This window comes from Bactrocera tryoni, chromosome 3 (genome assembly GCF_016617805.1).
Source record: "Bactrocera tryoni isolate S06 chromosome 3, CSIRO_BtryS06_freeze2, whole genome shotgun sequence".
In the NCBI taxonomy this organism is placed as follows: domain Eukaryota; kingdom Metazoa; phylum Arthropoda; class Insecta; order Diptera; family Tephritidae; genus Bactrocera; species Bactrocera tryoni.
Genome location: NC_052501.1, coordinates 18,338,808 through 18,357,808, shown reverse-complemented (window position 1 = coordinate 18,357,808; position 19,001 = coordinate 18,338,808). Strand labels below are relative to the sequence as shown.

At 37.6% G+C, this 19,001-nt stretch overlaps 1 protein-coding gene across 1 annotated transcript; it reads right to left on the bottom strand.

The window, feature by feature from the left end:
* Positions 1 to 2,722: 2,722 nt before the first annotated feature.
* On the bottom strand, positions 2,723 to 18,187 carry LOC120772469 (angiotensin-converting enzyme-like). Its single transcript, XM_040101108.1, has 10 exons — positions 18,137 to 18,187; positions 12,901 to 12,999; positions 12,265 to 12,795; positions 12,029 to 12,194; positions 8,167 to 8,530; positions 6,442 to 6,787; positions 6,157 to 6,377; positions 3,528 to 3,668; positions 3,182 to 3,354; positions 2,723 to 2,839 (listed from the first exon to the last, which is right to left on the bottom strand). Exons 2-10 carry the CDS (start codon positions 12,952 to 12,954, stop codon positions 2,808 to 2,810), a joined length of 2,028 nt encoding a protein of 675 aa, XP_039957042.1. The 5' UTR covers positions 12,955 to 12,999; positions 18,137 to 18,187; the 3' UTR covers positions 2,723 to 2,807.
* Positions 18,188 to 19,001: the final 814 nt, after the last annotated feature.

The window sequence follows — 19,001 nt, the reverse complement described above, 5'->3', positions numbered from 1 at the left end:
AGCGGAAGTTGAAACTTTTATGTAATTTAAATTTTTTTCGATGTTTTGCATTTTAGGTGACGATATATACGTAATAGACTTACCACGCTCATACATATTTCTAAAATCATTAATTTTTCCATTTTCGAAAATCTCACCTTAGCACTGAAACTAAATTCTCCGAAATCTGTTTGGCTAAATCCCGCAGGCGGAATCCATTCATTTAAAGCAACCATTTAAAAAAGGTGGCCATATAAATAGCTATTCTATCAAATGTTCGCCAGGGCATATTTAAAATAAACCTTTTCTAAACCATTTTTATTAGACCTATTTGTTCACTATTTGTACCGCATGTTTGAAGGTCAAATAACCACAATGTGTGCTCAACGTAAGATGAGACAAGCGAAAAGGTTGAAAAGAGCAACCAAAGGTGCCAGCGAGTAAATTTAAATCAGCATTAAATGGTCTTATTTGGCGAAATTGAGTTCGGCCGAGAGGTAGTAAAGTATAAAATAAAGAGATGACATAAAAACTAGAGAGAAAGGTAGTGAAAAGGTTTCCGCAAATTGTTATATGTGCTTGTATATGCCTAAATGTGAGTGTGTGTGTGTGTGTGCGTAAGAGGTCAAAGTGGCTATGAAATAAGCTACCGACACTTTGTAGATCTCGAAAGTTTATGTGGCCATAAAGTGTGTGTCCATATTATATGTACATATAGTACATACATATGTATGCTGGTGTATGTACATATGCATACATGGAAAGTATATGTATATCACGTGTAAATTTTTTCACCAGTGTGTGTGTGCCTTTCCGGCTAGGTGCTTCTGTGTTTGCCTCAAACTTTCTATTGCTGGCATGTTGTTAAATTATGAACTTGTTAGATTTTTATCCGCCTGCTGCTGCTGCTGCTGCTTGCCACATTATCCGCCTGAATTTGCTCGTGTTTTTGGGGACCCCAAATAATGAACAATCATGTGCACATGATGGCTGCGATTATTTAGCTGCTGAGTGAGCATATTATACAATTTTATACCCATGTGAACACTATATAACACAGTTCTCCACGCATACAAGCATATTTACATGAGTGTGTGTGTTATTGCAGGCATCACTTGACATGCACCGCCGGCACTTCACAATTTGGCTGTTGAGCGAAGTCGTCTCAAATAAGTAGTTTTTACCTCGTGCGTAGAGTAAAGGAGTGGAAGTGCCAGCGGGGACTTTTGTTTATATATTGCTGAAATTATTTCTCGAAACAATTAAAAATTTGTTGGACAAGTTGACAGGCTAGTCTAGGGTTTAATTAGCCAAAATAATTGTTTAGGTATACCGAGAAAGTCATCGCTAACCTTTTTAGTTAATAAGCAGGTAGGAGGCTAAGAATTTTCCAAGAATTATGAGCTTGAAGCTGGTAGAAAACATTTCTTAGTACAAAATTGGCAGAAAACGGTTGTAAGGGCTGCTTGATCTTTGTGTTTTCGTATATTATCGGATTTTTCCGCAGCTTGCTGTAAAATATTTTAATTAATTTAGTTATTTTGGGAAATAACTTCGCCACCTGGTCTTTCCGGCGGAATGGAGGTCTTCTTCTTTCCCCGGCGAGTACTGCGGTGAATACTTTTAGAGCTGGAGTGTTATTGGATTTCGTGGCTGACGTTTTTATGGTGTTAATGCTTTTTCGAAGATAAACGAAATTATCTACGACTTCGAAATTATGTTAGTTCAATAGTGACGTAGGAGTCAAGTCGCGAGTGCGGCGACTGTTTGTTTGATGACCGGAGATATTTTATCTTACGCTCGTTCACCACCAGACCCATTTACTTCGCTTCTTTGTCCAACCTGGAGAAAGCAAAACTAACGGCGCGGTTGTTACGGTCAAAGTCTGCTTTGAAGTCGACGAAGAGTTGCTGAGTGTCAATTCTCTTTTCACGGGTCTTTTCCAATATCCAAATATCTGGTCAGATGTTGATTTTCCAGGTCTAAAGCCACACTGATAAGGTCCAATCAGTTTGTTGGTGCTTATCCGACCGATCTTGGAGGCGCGATAATGCGCTCACCGAAAGTTTCTTTCAAAAAATTGATTGTTTTATTGGCTATAAGGCATGTATCGTCGTCTTGTTGGAACCAAAGGTCGTTCACATCATTAACCTTCAATTAAAGCACGAAAGGGACATTAGCTATGGTTCTAAAGGGTTTCCTATTGACTGTAACATTATAGCCGGCTTAATTTTTATGGAAATTCGGAACTCCCCTGCCTATAGGGCACAGAAAACATTAACTTTTTGAGGATGTTAAGGTGTCTCAACAATGGTTTTTGGATTTTCTTCACTCCAAATACCTGAAATTTGTTTATAAACGAACTCATTCAAGCAAAAGTGAGTTTCATCATTGAATAAATGTTTCGTTTAAAAATTGGGATCAATGGCCATCTCGTTTGGGGCTCATTCGCCGATCTCTGATGCGCTCAATGGTTGTTCGCATTCAACGGGTCGGATTTTGTAAGCCCTCAAAGCTAAATCTATAAGGAAAATCTTTCATAAATTGTTCATAGTTCCAACAGTAAGTGGGATCTGAATATATTTAAAATAATCTTGCTTAGAGCATTGGTATATAAACATCATATAATATTTGTTTGTTTTTTATCTTGCATTTTTAAAGAAATTTTAAAGAAATAATATCGCAATTTAATCGGTTTAAATTTTTTATTATTTTTTCAAAATAATATATTTAATATCGCATCATAATCATATCATAAAAATATCGATATACATATATATATATATATTTACTTTTAATACAAAGAGCGAATTGTGGTATCCAAAGCTTTAGGATGAAATGTTGTAGTCCTTGCTGCATCCTATCAAAAATAAAAAAAGGGAATATGTAGTATTGTTATGAGCATTTTAAGTCAGCACGTTGATATCAAAGTGAGCTTAAATATAAATAACTTGATAATATAACTTGAAAATATTTCGGTCCTCTATGATAGACATGATTGTCACTGATTCAATCACCTAAGTGTAGTCGCACCTCAGTAGTATGTATAGTATATTTATAACCTCTGTATTTTAGATAGGAGTGAATTTCTGACGAAAAATTCTACTACTAAAACTCCAATCAATATTAGGAACTTGTTAAGGTTGTGCACCCTCCTATATATTTACTTATTATTAACACGCATTATAGCGCCCATACTCACTGGTCTCTGAATCCCAACCGGCTTCCACGCCATTCTTTTTATTCTGCTCCTTCAGCCAAGTGTATAGCGGCGCATAATATTCCATCACACCTTTGCCGCTCAGCTTACGCTCACCTGTGGCGATTTCCATCAAATCACGCCAATGCCTGGTTGCGCCGGCCTCCATCATTTGCCTGCGGAGTGAAATCATTCAGTGAGCCTTTTTTCGCATGGCAAAGCTTAGAAAGGAAGCGGTCAGCTGTGTGTGTGGGTGTTTATGTGCAAATGTGTTTGTGACTGCGTGTGTGTGCTTATGTGTATGCAAATGTGTGTGTAAGTGATGCGTGAGCAAACGTATGGTACTTACCTCATCAAATCACCGGCCTTCGTACTGCCATGAAAATCACAGTTGTGCAATGGATATTCCGGATCACCGGGTCGATATTGTTCGCTGGCCAAACAAAATGCCCGATAAAACTGATAGCCCAGTATTTCCGAAAGCAATTTCCTGTTAACAAAATGTGAAAAAGTGTATTCGGTGGGGCACAGCTCATAGTTGTTGTCGTTGTTGCAGTTAGAATATTTGAATATACAGAGCTTTTAGAAATGCACCATTCCATGGAGTCTGCTGCGGAGACTAACTACTTTTAGAAAACCTACGCTACGCGAGCTGTTGAAATGTTGCGTTGGCGGCAATGCTGTTGGCGCACGGAGGTCAGAAAAATCGAAATGTTCGCCTGCTATATACTACATATGTATGTACATATGTGTTGCAAGAGTATATATGTATGTATGTAGCTGGGTGTTTGTATGCCAAAAATTCCATCGCGGCTCCAGCGCACTAACTCCGCCATTGACATGTGTCAATGCATAGCTGTACTACTATGTGAGGTAAAATAAAAATCGCTCTGTTTGTAGGTGTGTGGCTTCTTTTCGGTGCAATTTTCGCCCGCGGTCTCATTTGTGCGCCCTACTTGCTGCGGCTGTAGCACAAGGTTAATTTAGTTGAGAATTTCGAAATTTTTTTACTTAAATCTATTAACAATCGAACAAGGGCTCTAAGCGAAAATATTTGACTTGAAGCACTTTTTGAGGTCCCGCTGGTAATCAAATACCAGTTTCTACTGAGGAGAACTGACAAGCTTTCTCAAAAGTTATAGAATAAAAAAAAACATTCTCGTCCTTAAAAGATCAATTTTATTCTAACTTTTTCTGTGGTAGTTATGAAGAAATGCACTAAAAAAATATAAAAATTTGTACAATAAAAAATTCAACAAGTGGCAACTCTTCTCAAAATATTTAAAAAGGTAAGCATTGTCAGATTTCTTTTGTTTGATGTCCGTATTTTTTAGAACAGGTGGTAGCTCTTCCCAAAATATTTATAAAGATTTAGAACAGGTGGCAACTCTTCCCAAAATAATTATAAATATAAACAATGACAGATCTTTTTTGTAAGCCCATATTTTCTCTTGATTTAATCTTTTCCATGTAATAGGTAAAAATTTAAATAGGTGGCAACCTTACTGAAAAATTATTCTCAAAAATTACAATATTATTATTTCATTTTATAAGTTAATTTTTGTAATGAGTTCTAAATAAGTGGCAACTCTCGCAAAATTTAAATAGGTGGCAACCTTGCTGAAAAAATATTCTTAAACATTACGATTTTCATTTTTTTATTTTATCATCTAAATTTTATAGTTAGTTTTAAATAAGTGGCAAATCTCATTATTACTTTATTTTATCATTTAACATTTTTAATGACTGTTAGTCTTATTAAATCGATTTAATTTTATACTCACATAGCATTTTGTAAATGTAATAGAACAAAAAATATAAATAAATAGGTGGCAACACTCCTGAAAAATATTTTTAACTGTCTATAGTTCGATACTCTTATTGCATAATTCATATTTTCTTTTTATAATTTTATTTGTAATATGTGGCAACTATCGTAAAAACTGTAACTTTTGTAATCAACTGTTAGTCTATTAAATCGATTTAATTTTGCGCTCAAATAGTATTTTATCAATGTAAGGGCACAAAAAAAAAATTAGTAGGTGGCAACTCTCCTGAAAAATATTTTTAATTGTAAGTTAAGTCCTCTATATTTTGATACACTTATTGTAAAATTTTTATTTTTAAATATTTTATTTTTTTTTTCAATTTATTTGAAATATGTGGCAACGCTCTTGTTTTTGAAATATTAGCCTTCTTAAATCTTTTTAATTTGATACCCATATTGTAATATTTACTAAAAACTTTCTTATAAATTTTGAAGACCCTCAAGAAGCTTGAAAAAGTATTGAAAAAGTTGGAGATTCTCACTGAGAATTTTAGTCAGAAATGTGTTCTTGATGTAATGAGGTGTTCAAGATCCGACAGTGCCATGGGATAGGTTCTTTAAATAATATTAAAATTTAGAACACTTTAAACTGCTATTTTAGTAGTAGTATCTATTACTCCACTACCCTCACTTTCATTTGTTTAACAAAGTTATATATGTATGTAAGTAGTTAGAAGTCTATTCTATACTCATCCAGCATGGACCTTAAGGTCCACTGTGAACTGAGTCCTTTGAAACTTTTATTCCGAATCGTTTCTTGTTGTTTTTGCAAGCTTAAAACGACTGAAAGTAATGAGTTTGAACCTCCACTCTGCACAGAAATAAAGAGTACCCCAACTACAGCCAATTTATGTGATAATCTTTAACGCAAAGGGCATTGGCGTGGAGCTATGAACCTATGAATCCCAATACTTAAAAATTTTTCCATTTTTGTAACCCAATGATTTTCTCTAAACTTTTAGTTCAAACTCAATGTTTTTGATACTGCAATTTCCAAAGAGCCGACTATTTCAGTACTTGACCGACATATAAATCTGTAAACAAGCTAACCTGAAGCTGCTCATTCACAAACTCGATGATTATTCCTCAAAAGTAATACATCTTTCTCGTGAAAAAGGCATACATATGTATGTATGTATGGTCTACTCACTCGGTATTTGGTTTCTCTGGATTCAGACCACGATAGAATTTAAAATCAGGATCAAAAGTATTCTCATTACGACGCTGCGGTGGCACAATACCAGCATACTTATTCTGCAAATTCCAGTAAGCACAATTCAATTCCTGAGCGCCAATATGACCGTCCATCACGTCGACCAAAAACTTGTCATTTATGAAGTACTGTGGTATCGCCAAAATTGTGTGAATACCCTGAAGAAACGTGCAAATGGAACATTAGCAATGTATAGGTCTTCATAAAAGTCGCTTGTCTTACCATACGGAACAGTCGATTCATTGATTGTTCCTCGCTCAAGCTGTGATTGAAGAGCAAATGCAATCGGTTGAGATGCCGTGGTGTGCCCGAAGCGATAACGGCCGCTTCGCCAATAGCAGCTGCAAAACCCGGGCAAGGCTCGCTGTCCACGCCAAAAGGCAACCGTCCACGATAGAGATTATATTGCAGTTCGGCCATATTACCGTGCATTTGCAAGAGTTTCTTATAATCCAACTTGGGGCAATAGCGTAGCGCCGCTTCCGGTGGAAAGTAGAATACTTCAGCGTGACAATCGGAACCGATTTCCTCATCGCCAATGCGACGTGAAAAGCGTTCATAGAAAGAGCTGTGTGGAATAAAGAGTATGTTAGAAGTTAGATTAGTTATGCATATTTCAATTTTAAGAAAAGAAAGCAGAACCAAAAAAGTATGGAATCGAAATATCGCGGAAATATCGTTGAAGAGTTTAGCTGTGAAGTTTAAGAGTTTCCTATGAAACAGTATTACATATGGAAATTCCAGTTTGGAACTTCACGATTTATGTTCGGAGCCAGTGTTTCAACTTCAATTGGTTGGTCATTTCGGAGGTAGGGCCTCTAAAATTTAGTCTTCGTGGTCAATATTTTTAGTCCCAAACACCTACTGTCTCTGTGCAGCTGGTATATTAAATAATTCTGAAGGGAATTTCTAAAAATCTATTCAGTTTCAAGAAGAGCTCGAAGGTCATAAGAAAATTCGAAACTATAAAGCTCATTAAATTGAAAGGAAGCTTGAGCTTATATCTCTAAAATCGAAAAATGGTAAAATCATTCAGATAAGGCCTAATAGATCTACTGTTTTAAGTAAACCTGAGGACCATAGACTTGCCTGTGTCGGGGTTTAACAGTATAAACCTGATGTTTTATGGATAACTCCACAAATTTAGCTTGACTTTTGAGTTGTTAGTGCTACAATCGATTAAAAACTTGGATCCAATAAAAGCATATATATGTGGAGTAATTCATTTCTAGATTTCCTACTAAAGAATCACAGAATCTTCAAATTTAATGAAGAATATCTGTTGAGTAAAATTTTCGATGACTCGTTCGAGCATTTCGACTGGTAACATGCCAATGACATACTTAATGTTTTGCTCCTAGGCCTGAATCGAAGCGGGATTGGCCGCATAGATTTTAGATTTTACATATCCCCACAGGACAAAGTCTAGCGGTAAGATATCACGAGATCTGAGTAGCCAAACGATCGGCCCAAACTGACTGAAGTGTTCTCTCAATAAGTCCATTGATTGATGCGATGTGTGGGAAATGGCGCCGTCTTGTTGAAACCAAATGTCGCCAAGATCACGAGCTTCAATTTCAGGCAATAAATTGTCGGTTATCATGGGGCGATAAAGGTCGCCATTGACGGTTAGGTTTTTATCGACATTATTTTTGTTGTAAGTTGTAAAGTATACGGATTTTCGGTTTGACTCTTATAACTTTACGTCGGGTCTCAAAAACTCCTAGTCTCTACTCCACAATAATATTTTTCCAGCCCATAATTCTATCTTTGCATTGAAACTTTACTAGACTACTTAAGTTTAAGAAACTTATTTCGGCTTTGCCAGCCAATTGGCTAGCTAGTTAGCCATTTGAACTCTTAATCTTTGTATTTCTCCTACCTTGAAGTTATGAGCGTTGTAATAGCTTCCACATATATTATTCATAAACTTAGATATGTACTTACTCCGACATATGATTCAACCCGATGGACTCAAAGAATTCCGCTGACTTTTTAATAATCTTCACTGGTGTCACAAGTATTTCCTCCAACCGCTGCTTAACGGTCGGCAATTGATGCGTCGGAAAGGGTGTGCGGAAAACAGGGCGCGGCGACCAAGCCTGTCGTACAATTTGCTCCAACACAGGCGCCGGTATGGCGCCCTCTTCGGCATACAATTTCTCGCCATAAGTGCTGCGTACACTTTTCAGTAGATAGGCGTGTAATTCCTGATATAACGGCATTATTTCCCATACGACATTCTCCAGCTCACGTTGAAAATTATCAGTATCGTAATACAGATACCAGGTACGTGATGGGGTTATGTGGCCTAATTGGGAACAAGAGCAAACAAACATCATATACAAGCATTGATTTAACCGAAGAAATCTAGGTAAGTGGACGTGTGTGGACTTGAGGTATATGAGTGTGATGTGTTGTGTGCGCATATGTGCTTCAGCCATTTTATTAGTGGTGTTGGTAAATGTCGTTTTCGTTTGTGATTAGTTGAATGGCATCTTGTTCTCATTGATTTCTCGTCAATCACATGGTCATTGGTTGCCTCATTACCACCACCACAACCAGCACCAGCACCAGCAGCAGCACACCGCCGCAACTGACTTGACAGACCTGACATCTCAAGCGGTTGCTCGGCATATTCAGGTTGTGCTACTTCTTACATACACATGGAGGTATAAGGGCCTTCGGGTTATGAGTCCACCGGTCAATTTACCTAACATATTTATGTGCACACACACATACGCAGCCAGGCATCGCGTTATTGCACAAAGTATAGTAGTATATATGTGTGTGTGCGTGTGTCTTCTAATTGACTAGTTGTATGTGCCATTTTAAATGCAATTTACGACATCTATTTGCAATTTCATGCCCGACACATTGAAGGCGCACATTGCTACGACTGACCCGCCTTTGGCTGCCTGACCGCCTGACCGCATGGCTGCTGTGCCAACTTAACAAACTGCTCTTTAAGGCGGGGCGGATGCAGGTAGCGAGTTAGTGGGATATTAAGTTAGCTTCCTGTGTCTTCGATTTGTATATTATTATATGCTTGAGCTTGTGCTTTTGAAGCGTCACTGGTCGGAAAAAAACTAGTTTACAAACATGGCAGTGAACTAGTTGGAAGGCGACGATACTTGACGATTATATAAAGTCATTTGATAACGAGACTCTTTTTCACAACTAGTTATCTTTCGATCTTTACTTAAACTAGTCTGAAAAGGATCAATCCTAGATCAAGAATAAAACCCTGATCAGAGCTTGACACCCAGTATACATTATTGCCACCTTCAGCACACAGCAAAGAAAATATAGCAGTCATAGCTGAGAGTGTACACGAAAACCGTGGAGAGTCGATTCGGCGCCGTTCGCAGCAACTTGGACTGACGTATGGAACGACTTGGCGCATTTTACGTCCAGATTTTAAATTAAAAGCGTACAGCTTATGTAAGAACTGAAACTGTTCGCCCTTCTCAAACGACATCGCTTTGAACTATGGGCTCATGAAAAGTTCCAGGAAGATCCGACGTCTTCGAGTCAAATTTTGTTCAGCGGTGAGGCCCATTTCTGACTCAATGGGTATGCAAACAAGCAAAATAGCCGCATTTAAGACGAAGAGCAGCTGGAAGAGATCCAAAAGCTGTCATTTCATCCAGAAAATCAACGGTTTGGTGTGCTTTGTAGGACGGTAGAATCATCGTTCCATATTTCTTCAAAAACGATACCGTTGCCGCTATCGCGCCATGATAACGACTATTTCAAGCTCGTGATCTCGGCGACATTTGGTTTTAACGCCACCTCAGATGCAGATAATTTCACGTTTTGGGCCGGTCGATTGGCCAGCAAGATTTTTTCCTGTGGGAATATGCAAAGTCTAAATTCTATGCGAACAATTCCGCTTCGATTCAGGCAATTTAGTCGCCAGTTATCAGTCGAAATACTCCAACGAGTCATCGAAAATTGATGGACCTTCTGAAATGTAGCCGCGGCCAACATATGAAAGAGATAATCTTCAAAAAAGGAATGCCAAGGAATGTTCTTTTGAGTAATAGTAATCATTCCCCATTAAATTTGAAGATTCTCTGTTTTTTCTTTAAAAAAGTAGGGAACCTCGAAATTTTTCATTTTGTTGGAGACCAATTCATCGCCAATTGTACTCAACAAAGTCTACTCCAGGTCTACTCTCCTAAATGATTTTACTCACAATTTGTTGCAGGATAATCACTTGTACGTATATATACATATGTGCTTCGTCTTTGTGTTTTGCGCAGAAATTAGGTTAACATTACGTCTATGGGTTACCGTTAGTTTACGGATGGGTGTGTGTGTGTGTTAGCCGAAACTGACATGACTTGCGTAAAATTTATTTAATGCGCAATTTATTTCTTTTTTCAAGCAACCACGACACTGCGGGGATTTTAATTGCAATTCGCTGCTGGTAAAATGAGCCTTGAAGGTGCCTAAATTTATTTTAATGCTAATTATTTTGATAAAAAGCGTAGTGTGGAAGCTGGGAAAGGAGTTATGAAGAATAGTTAAGCTTTTCTTTCTTTTCTATTTCCATAAGGCAGTTTTCCTTTCCTCTGCTTCCACCGATGAGTAATGCGACGAATACTCTGAGAGCTGGAGTGTTTTTATCGATACGTATGACATGACCTAGCCAACGTAGCCACTGCCTCTTAATTCACTGAACTATGTCCATGTCGTATGGCTCATCGTTCCATCGATTGCAGTATTCGTCGTTGATCAATGCGCAAAAAACCATGAATCTTTTGCAGAACCTTTTTCTCGAAAACTCGTAACGTAATTGCTTACACAGTTCGAATTAGCAAGAATTAGTTAAACGATAGTGAGTCACCTTATCTGAAACCAGTTCAGTTCTTCGCCGCCGCATTTGAATAGCTCGGCTAGCATCCATCAGCCCCCGCCGCTTTGTTCTTATTCGAACTTTTTCATGGTCGGAAAATGAAATGGCCGCTCCGTCGTCATCAATTAGGGAATCCGGTTCACCAACTTCTAGTGTTATACTTTCACTGCCATTCAACAGGCTGGAAAAGTGTTCCCTCCATAATTTCGGTAAGCTCTGAGCATCAATCACTTCTTCACCTCTGAAGGTTCTACTAGAGTATAATCAGGTCTTGAAACCTTCTGATAGTCGCCGCAACTTTTTGAAGAATTTTCGAGTACCACCTTTGTCGACCAGCTTATTAAGCTCTTCGTATTCAGGCATTTTGGCCTTTCTCTGTGGTGATCTGCAAATGCAACTCCCGAAGAGGAATCTTCAACTTCCGCATGTGTTTTGGTCGATTGTAACGTTGAGAGGTAGACAGTCTGTTTTCTCTCCATTGCGACACGACACCAGCTGTTCTTTTGCCTCCTTCGATAACCAATGCTTCCGGCTGCAGGTGTACATAATGAGCTTGAAAAGCCGCCCCACAGTTCCCTGAGCCTAGTTGAGTCGATTAATTAGACCTCGGTCGTTTTCCAAAATGTTAAAATCTACTCAACAGACTTCATATGGATTTGTGTCCGCTAAAGAGTTCGCAAGAACGTTTTCAAAACAGTTTTCGAGTGTTTTGTGTCATTGTAACAATAACGCTTCAGATCTAAACCATATATTTCGATCGGATATAAGCGTTATGATATACTGCACTTATTTTTAGAGTTCAGAGGTTCTCCATCTTCCTAAATCCAATTGTTTTTTAGTAATTCTTTATTATATGTAGATAAACACCGTCTTGGCTGTTCACCAAACCCAGACTAATAATATGACTAATGAAAAATATAAGTCGTAACCTCCTTAAAAACATACCGTTATATGAGGCCGCCAGGCGCAGCATTCGCACATATGAGATGAAAGCCGATTTGGCACGATTACGATCCGCCAACACCGAACGCCATTCACGCCAAAAGTACTCCAAGTCAGCCAGACTCTTCGTGCGCATTGCATGATTCACTATCGCCGGCACCATAGCGACCTGGAAAGGCAACAAAAATTAATTTTGCATTTCAGTTTCGTGCCTCTTTTCGACTATTTCGCAACTTTACCGTTTGCTGACAGTCTCCCAGCGAGCAAACCATGCGTGAGGTTATAAACGTTTGCATCGTATGCAACAAATCCTTGGCTTCCTCGTAATCCTTATCCGGCAGACCGTAGAGTTGCAATTTTGCGAGACGTCTCACACGTCGCCGCAATACTGGATCTTTCAGCTGCATCACCGGTACGGTGCTGAGGTTCATCGCCAATGCATACACGAGGTGGCGATAGTCATTTTCGATTTCTTGCTTAATCGGCGCTTGATTGATGGCGTTGTAACCGCGTCCTTTGGTGGTGAGATTGAGGAAACTGCTGCGCCGCCGCGCCCAAATGCTTTGCATACGTGTCGAGGCCCAGTCTAAATACTGATTGGCATGTGCCTCATAGACGGCGGCATGTGGATATTTCGTTGCGTTCGTGGTGGCGTTAGTGGCTGTCACAACCGGTGTTGGGGATTGTGCAGCAAGCGCCGCACCTGAAAGACAAAGTAGCAAGCAGAGCGAGGCGAGTAGTCGGCAGCGCGTGATAGTGGCATTTGGCAGCTGGAAGATTAGTTGCGAAATTTAGTTGTTGCAGCAGAGTTAGATTCTTTTGTTTGTTTTTATTTACAGTTATTTCAGTTTTTGCTTTCTCTTAGCTTTGCTTACCAACGCTTGCTGGTGTGGGGTTAAGCGTCTATCAATCATTTTGCTCGCTCGCATTGACAGCGACGCAGAGAGAGAGGCAGAGCGCGTAGAGAAATGAAACTGCAAGAAAGTTGAGCGGAAAAGGAAATTACAAAAAAATTAATGTACTTATCGCTAAAAAAATACTACAAAAAAAAGTTTGAAGAAATACGAAATAAAAATTAAGCGCGGTCAGTTGAGTAGCTGATTGCGCGCCCACACCAGAGACGTCTCAATGAAATTAGTGATAAGAAAGATCAGATGGAATTCAAAATAGCTTTATATTGGAAGAAGGCGTGGTTGTGAACCGATTTAACCCATATTTCGTACATGTCATCAGGGTGTTAAAGAAATATTATATACCGAATTTCATTGAAATCGGTCTAGTAGCTCCTGAGATATGGTTCTTGGTCCATAAGTGGGCGGCGCCACGCCCATTTTCAATTTTTAAAAAAAGGCTGGGTGCAGCTTCCTTCTGCCACTTCTTCCGTAAAATTTAATGTTTCTGACGTTTTTTGTTAGTCGGTTAACGCACTTTTAGGGATTTTCAACATAACATTTGTATGGGAGGTGGGCGTGGTTATTATCCGATTTCTTCCATTTTTGAACTGTATATGGAAATGCCTGAAGATAACGACTCTGTAGAGTTTGGTTGACATAACTATTGTAGTTTCCGAGATATGTACAAAAAACTTAATAGGGGGCGGGGTCACGCCCACTTTTCTAAAAAAAATTACGTCCAAATATGCCCCTCCCTAATGCGATCCTTTGTGCCAAATTTCACTTTAATATCTTTATTTATGGCTTAGTTATGACACTTTATAGGTTTTCGGTTTCCGCCATTTTGTGGGCGTGGCAGTGGGCCGATTTTGCCCATCTTCGAACTTAACTTTCTTATGGACCCGAGGAATACGTGTACCAAGTTTCATCATGATATTTCAATTTTTACTCAAGGTACAGCTTGCACGGACGGACGGACGGACGGACAGACGGACGTACGGACAGACGGACGGACGGACGGACGGACAGACAGACATCCGGATTTCGACTCTATTCGTCACCTTGATCACTTTGGTATATATAACCCTATATCTGACTCTTTTAGTTTTAGGACTTACAAACAACCGTTATGTGAACAAAACTATAATACTCTCGTTAGCAACATTGTTGCGAGAGTATAATTAAGCGCGGTCAGTTGAGTAGCTGATTGCGCGCCCACACCAGAGACGTCTCAATGAAATTAGTGATAAGAAAGAACAAACAGAAAATTTTACCGCAATGTACTAGACTTCTAGTAGCCTGACTTAAATGTTGTATTTACAGAATCATTCGAATTATATATGCATATATGCATTGACTTAGTAAGGAGGAGGGTGAGTGTGGGGGTTATGAACATCACCATAATACTTCAAGAAACATGACTCTCTGAAATACTTTTTTCTAATATTTTTATTTCAAATATTAGGTTGCCATATCTCCCTTCCGCCTTTTTGCTCTTTATTCATTGCTTTATAAAAAGTGTTAAAGTCATCGGATTAGTTCAAATATGTGCCGTTTCGTTCAATAATCTGTTTCCATCTAGACGGCAACTTCATAATATCCCCTTCGTAGAAGGCCCTCTCCTTATTTGCGAAGAACTCGAACAGCCACTTTTCACAAACCTCTTTTGAGTTCAACTTTACACCAACCAGGGCGTTCGCCATGGACGAGAACAGGTCGTAATCACTTGGCTAAATGTCCGGGCTATATGATGGCTGCGATAAAAGCTCCCTTCCGAGCTCCCGTAGCTTCTGACGAGTTATCAACGAACAGTCAATGAATTGTCCTGGTGGAATACTACACCCTCCTTGTTGGCCAATTCTGGACACTTCTGGTTGATCGCTTGCTTCAAGTTGCCAGTTGTTCGCAGTAAATGGTAGAATTAAGCGATTGGCCATATGGGAGCAGCTCATAGTGGATGATTCTCTTCCAATCCCACCAAACACACAGCAAAATCTTCCTGACCGTCAATCTCGGCTTGGCCACTGTTTGGGACGATTCACCGGCCTTCGACCACAACCGTTTTCGCTTGATATTGTCGTATGTGATCCATTTTTCGTCGCCAGTCACCATCCGCTTCAAAAATGGGTCGAGTTCGTTCCGTTTCAGCAGCATATCGTAGGCGTTGATTCGGTCCAGAAAGTTTTTTTGCGTCAAATCATGCGCCACCCAAACGTCAAGTTTTTTTGTGTATCCAGCCTTCTGCAGATGGTTTAAAATGGTTTGGTGACTAACTCCCATCTTCTGGGCGATGTCTCGAGATGCCACATGGCGGTCTAACTCGATGTTTTCCATGGTGTTTTTTTCACCCGTTCTGAATCGTTGAAACCATTCCTTCGCAGTTCGAAATGATAGAGTACCATCCCCCAAAACACCATTAGTCTCATGGAACGTTTCTTTAGCGTATTTGCCTTTAACGAAGGAAAACCTTAACATAGCGCGAATTTCGGCGTTAGTGAACTCCATGTTTTCACGTCTATAACTGTGGAACGCAAAATCCAAACTAATCATGCATAGCGTTGTTTTGTAGGTTATGTCAAGACCTTTCAAAGATGTATAGTATTGCCAGATACGAGCTCCGTAGCGCTTTATAGATAGCCGCGAAATTCAAAAGACAAAAAGGCGGAAGGGTGATATTTGAAAACCTAATACTATCCTTCTGTTCTAATATTTTTATTTCAAATGTAAGACAAAATTTCGTATAAAGTGAAAAATATTTGAGGTTCTGATTTGACGTGAATTTATTGTCGCAACTGTTTGCTGTTTTCAGTTAGTTTCTCAGCAACTATGAAATTATATTTGCATTCAATGCGGTAATAATGTAATGTAGAAGAGGCAGAAACCAGATAAAGTTATAATGAAAGTTGTTTTTTAATTATAGCTGTTATCACTTAAGAGACTTCGTCTAAGTTCATACTAGTTCTTCAGTTGTTTTATCTCCAACGAAGGTATAAGTTAACTTTATGTTTCCATGAATGCTTTTCAATTTGGTGTCTACATATAGTGCCTAATGACTCTTAAACCTTTTCTTACAAATAATATTTCTTCGTACAATCTACTCTTTTCGAGATTTTGCTATTGTATTGTTACTAGGAGATCTGGAGTTCCATTAATTGTTCGGAGAGAATGGTATTAATCGATTGTCCAATTAATGTAGAGCCTTAGTACTTGGGAAAGTGTTCCTACTCTTCAATTTAAAGGCTGATAATGTTTTTGACAACTCGAAATTTAGATTCTTACATAAAAATCTGCTCTTAAAGATATTTTTGAACGTTTTCTAAATATTGAGACACATCGCTTTGGCATAATTCGACCATATTTTGTGTATCATCCTCCTGTATCGAAATCGACAGGATGGCTTCGTATTTGTGAGTATCTATTTAAATTAAATTAAGTGAGTTTTATAGTCTAGAGGTATGAATTTTATTAATATTAATACAGAATAGTGTTGCAATGGCTGAAACTTGGGTAAAATTTACTACTTTCGTACCACTTTTTTTTACTGTTATGTTTTTTTTTTTTTTGATAAAATAGTTAAAAATGAAATTTTGGCGTATTGTTATTTCTAGACAAAGATAAGTATATAAAGAAGACTCTTTAAATATTCTAATTCAGGTAAATCGGTCCAGAACAATCCTAGAAATCTTTGGTATCGTTTTGTAAAAGACAGTTTGGAGAAAAACGCGTTTAAAATTTCGCGAACTAGACGAACCAGTATGGATGCAGGATCAACAAAATACCTTATTCTCTGAAAATTTAATAATTTGAATTTTGCAAAATTCTCTTGTATACCTATTTTTCAATAATTAAACTTTGAAAAATAAAAATGGATTCCTTTGTTACTAGACTAGAACGTCTAGAACACCCCATTAAATGAGTTGAAATGTTTCACACATCTACTTAAACGCTTACAGCTCGACGAGTCTATAATCAGTGGCATTAAAAATTGTTGCGATAACTTTGTGAATGAAATTATTTACTTAAAAAACTGACTGATAAGACAAAGTTGAGAATTTGCAAAAAAAGGCTTTGAAATTATATATCTATGTATGTGTATATGGAGCGGTTAGCATCACTCCTAATTATATTAGATCAACGAATTCACTGGTTGTTAGCAGGTAGCACAAAGGTAAGTAACAGACCAACTGCAACATATACATTAGTCTTTTTGTTTTTAAATATTCATTTTTTCAGTACCATCAAGAAATTACCTTGGAAATATCCCAAAAAAAAAAATGCACTGAAAATTTGAGCCCTTAATATTAACATTAAGAATTGGACCAAGGCATGGAAAAATTTTCCATTGAAAATAAAGGACAATCGTGATTTTTTATCTTTAAATTTCTATAGCTCAGATGGCATCGCTTTGACTTTAGACACATATTCCTTAGAATTGAACACTCTACAAAAGTGCCCATTACGACACCGGCGAGGTAGTACGGGGCTCTAAACCTGATTTTTCGACGAAATTCGCATTTTTTGTATATATCTCGTAAATGACATGAGATATAAAAAAATGTACATGACAGACTTGTAGGAAATTTCATTTGCTACAAAAAAAGTTCGAGGTCAAAATCGCTATCATTCATACTTCTCGAGATATTCGGCTTTTAAAATAACCCCAATATACATATAGTACTATGTAAAAATAATATTGTGTATGGCGATTTTTACGCAGTATCTATAAACTGTTCGATCAAAATTAATAATACCTTTTTTTCGAATTTTTTTCTTTTTAATGAGAAAAGGTTTTCTTTTATTCTATAATTTTTTAAGTTTATCATAATCAGAACAGCTGTGTTTTCCTTTTCTCCTTCAAACTATTTTGCATTATTTAATAAATAAATATTAAAAATTAATACTTTTCTTCAAAGATTATTCTTCTATTTTCGGCACTTCAGACAAATGTATGTATACATAAATCTATTAGTAAATCTCATAAAACTTTTGACGATGTTTTTCCGGAAATTTTCTTTCAAACAAAAAATTATTCGTTGATCAATGTGTACCATATATAGACCTTATGTACATATATAAATACATATATATATATATGTATGTGTATCAGCACTTAATTTGCACTCAATATTAGTTTAGTTTCTAATATAATTTTAGAAAATTAAAATATTTTTTTTTTTCAAGAATAATGTTTTTTTTTTCAAAATATATATGTATTTACTTTAAAAGTCTGGTGTTGAAATACTGATTTCCGACACTAATCGTTCAAAGCCGCGGAGAAGACTGAAAGTTTTGGAAAAACTTCTGATTATGGCAAGCTGGATGTTGCGAGCTTATCAGCTATTATAAATACGCGCTTAAAACTAGAGAATGAGCGTGAGATTTGAGAAACAATTTTCTGGGCACAGTTTTATACCATTCATTGGTTTTTAAGAATATTTATTAAGGTGATCCTCTTGAAAGTGAAAACCATACACTAAACATGACTATGGTGTTGCAGCAGGACTATCGGCGCTTTTCTTCTGCTTTACCCCATATATCATTTATATGTGGTTTATGTTCTCAGGTTAAAATCAAAGTTTAAAATGGAACTTGTGGTTCGCTGTGCCCGACAGTATTGAACTTCAATATATTAAGAAACACTGGAGAGAGAGAGTGTAAAGAAAACCATGAAATTTGTGCCTTGGATAGTTCTCTCATATAAGTATTTGGGAACCCTATAACATTCCCATGTTAGTTGAAGGCAGAGCATGTCTACTGTATTATACATAAAAACCAATAAAAGACCATAAGATGCTTAGAGTTTAAATGACTATTTAATTAATGTTCTCTCGGCTCCACATTTCATACTATTATATCTGCTGGGGAAATACAGTATACGGAGTTTAAAAGAATTTGGTATACATACACTTCCGCAAACTGAGTGGTCTATGCTTTACAAAAAAATCGAAGGAAGTATGTGCGAGAAGAAATCGCTACAGCGCTATTGAAGGATAATACTGTCGGGAACTATCCATTGACTTCAGTTTGACACAGTAGATCTACTGTTTCGAAGCGCAGCCTCCTTCAGAGTAGTGATTATCCAC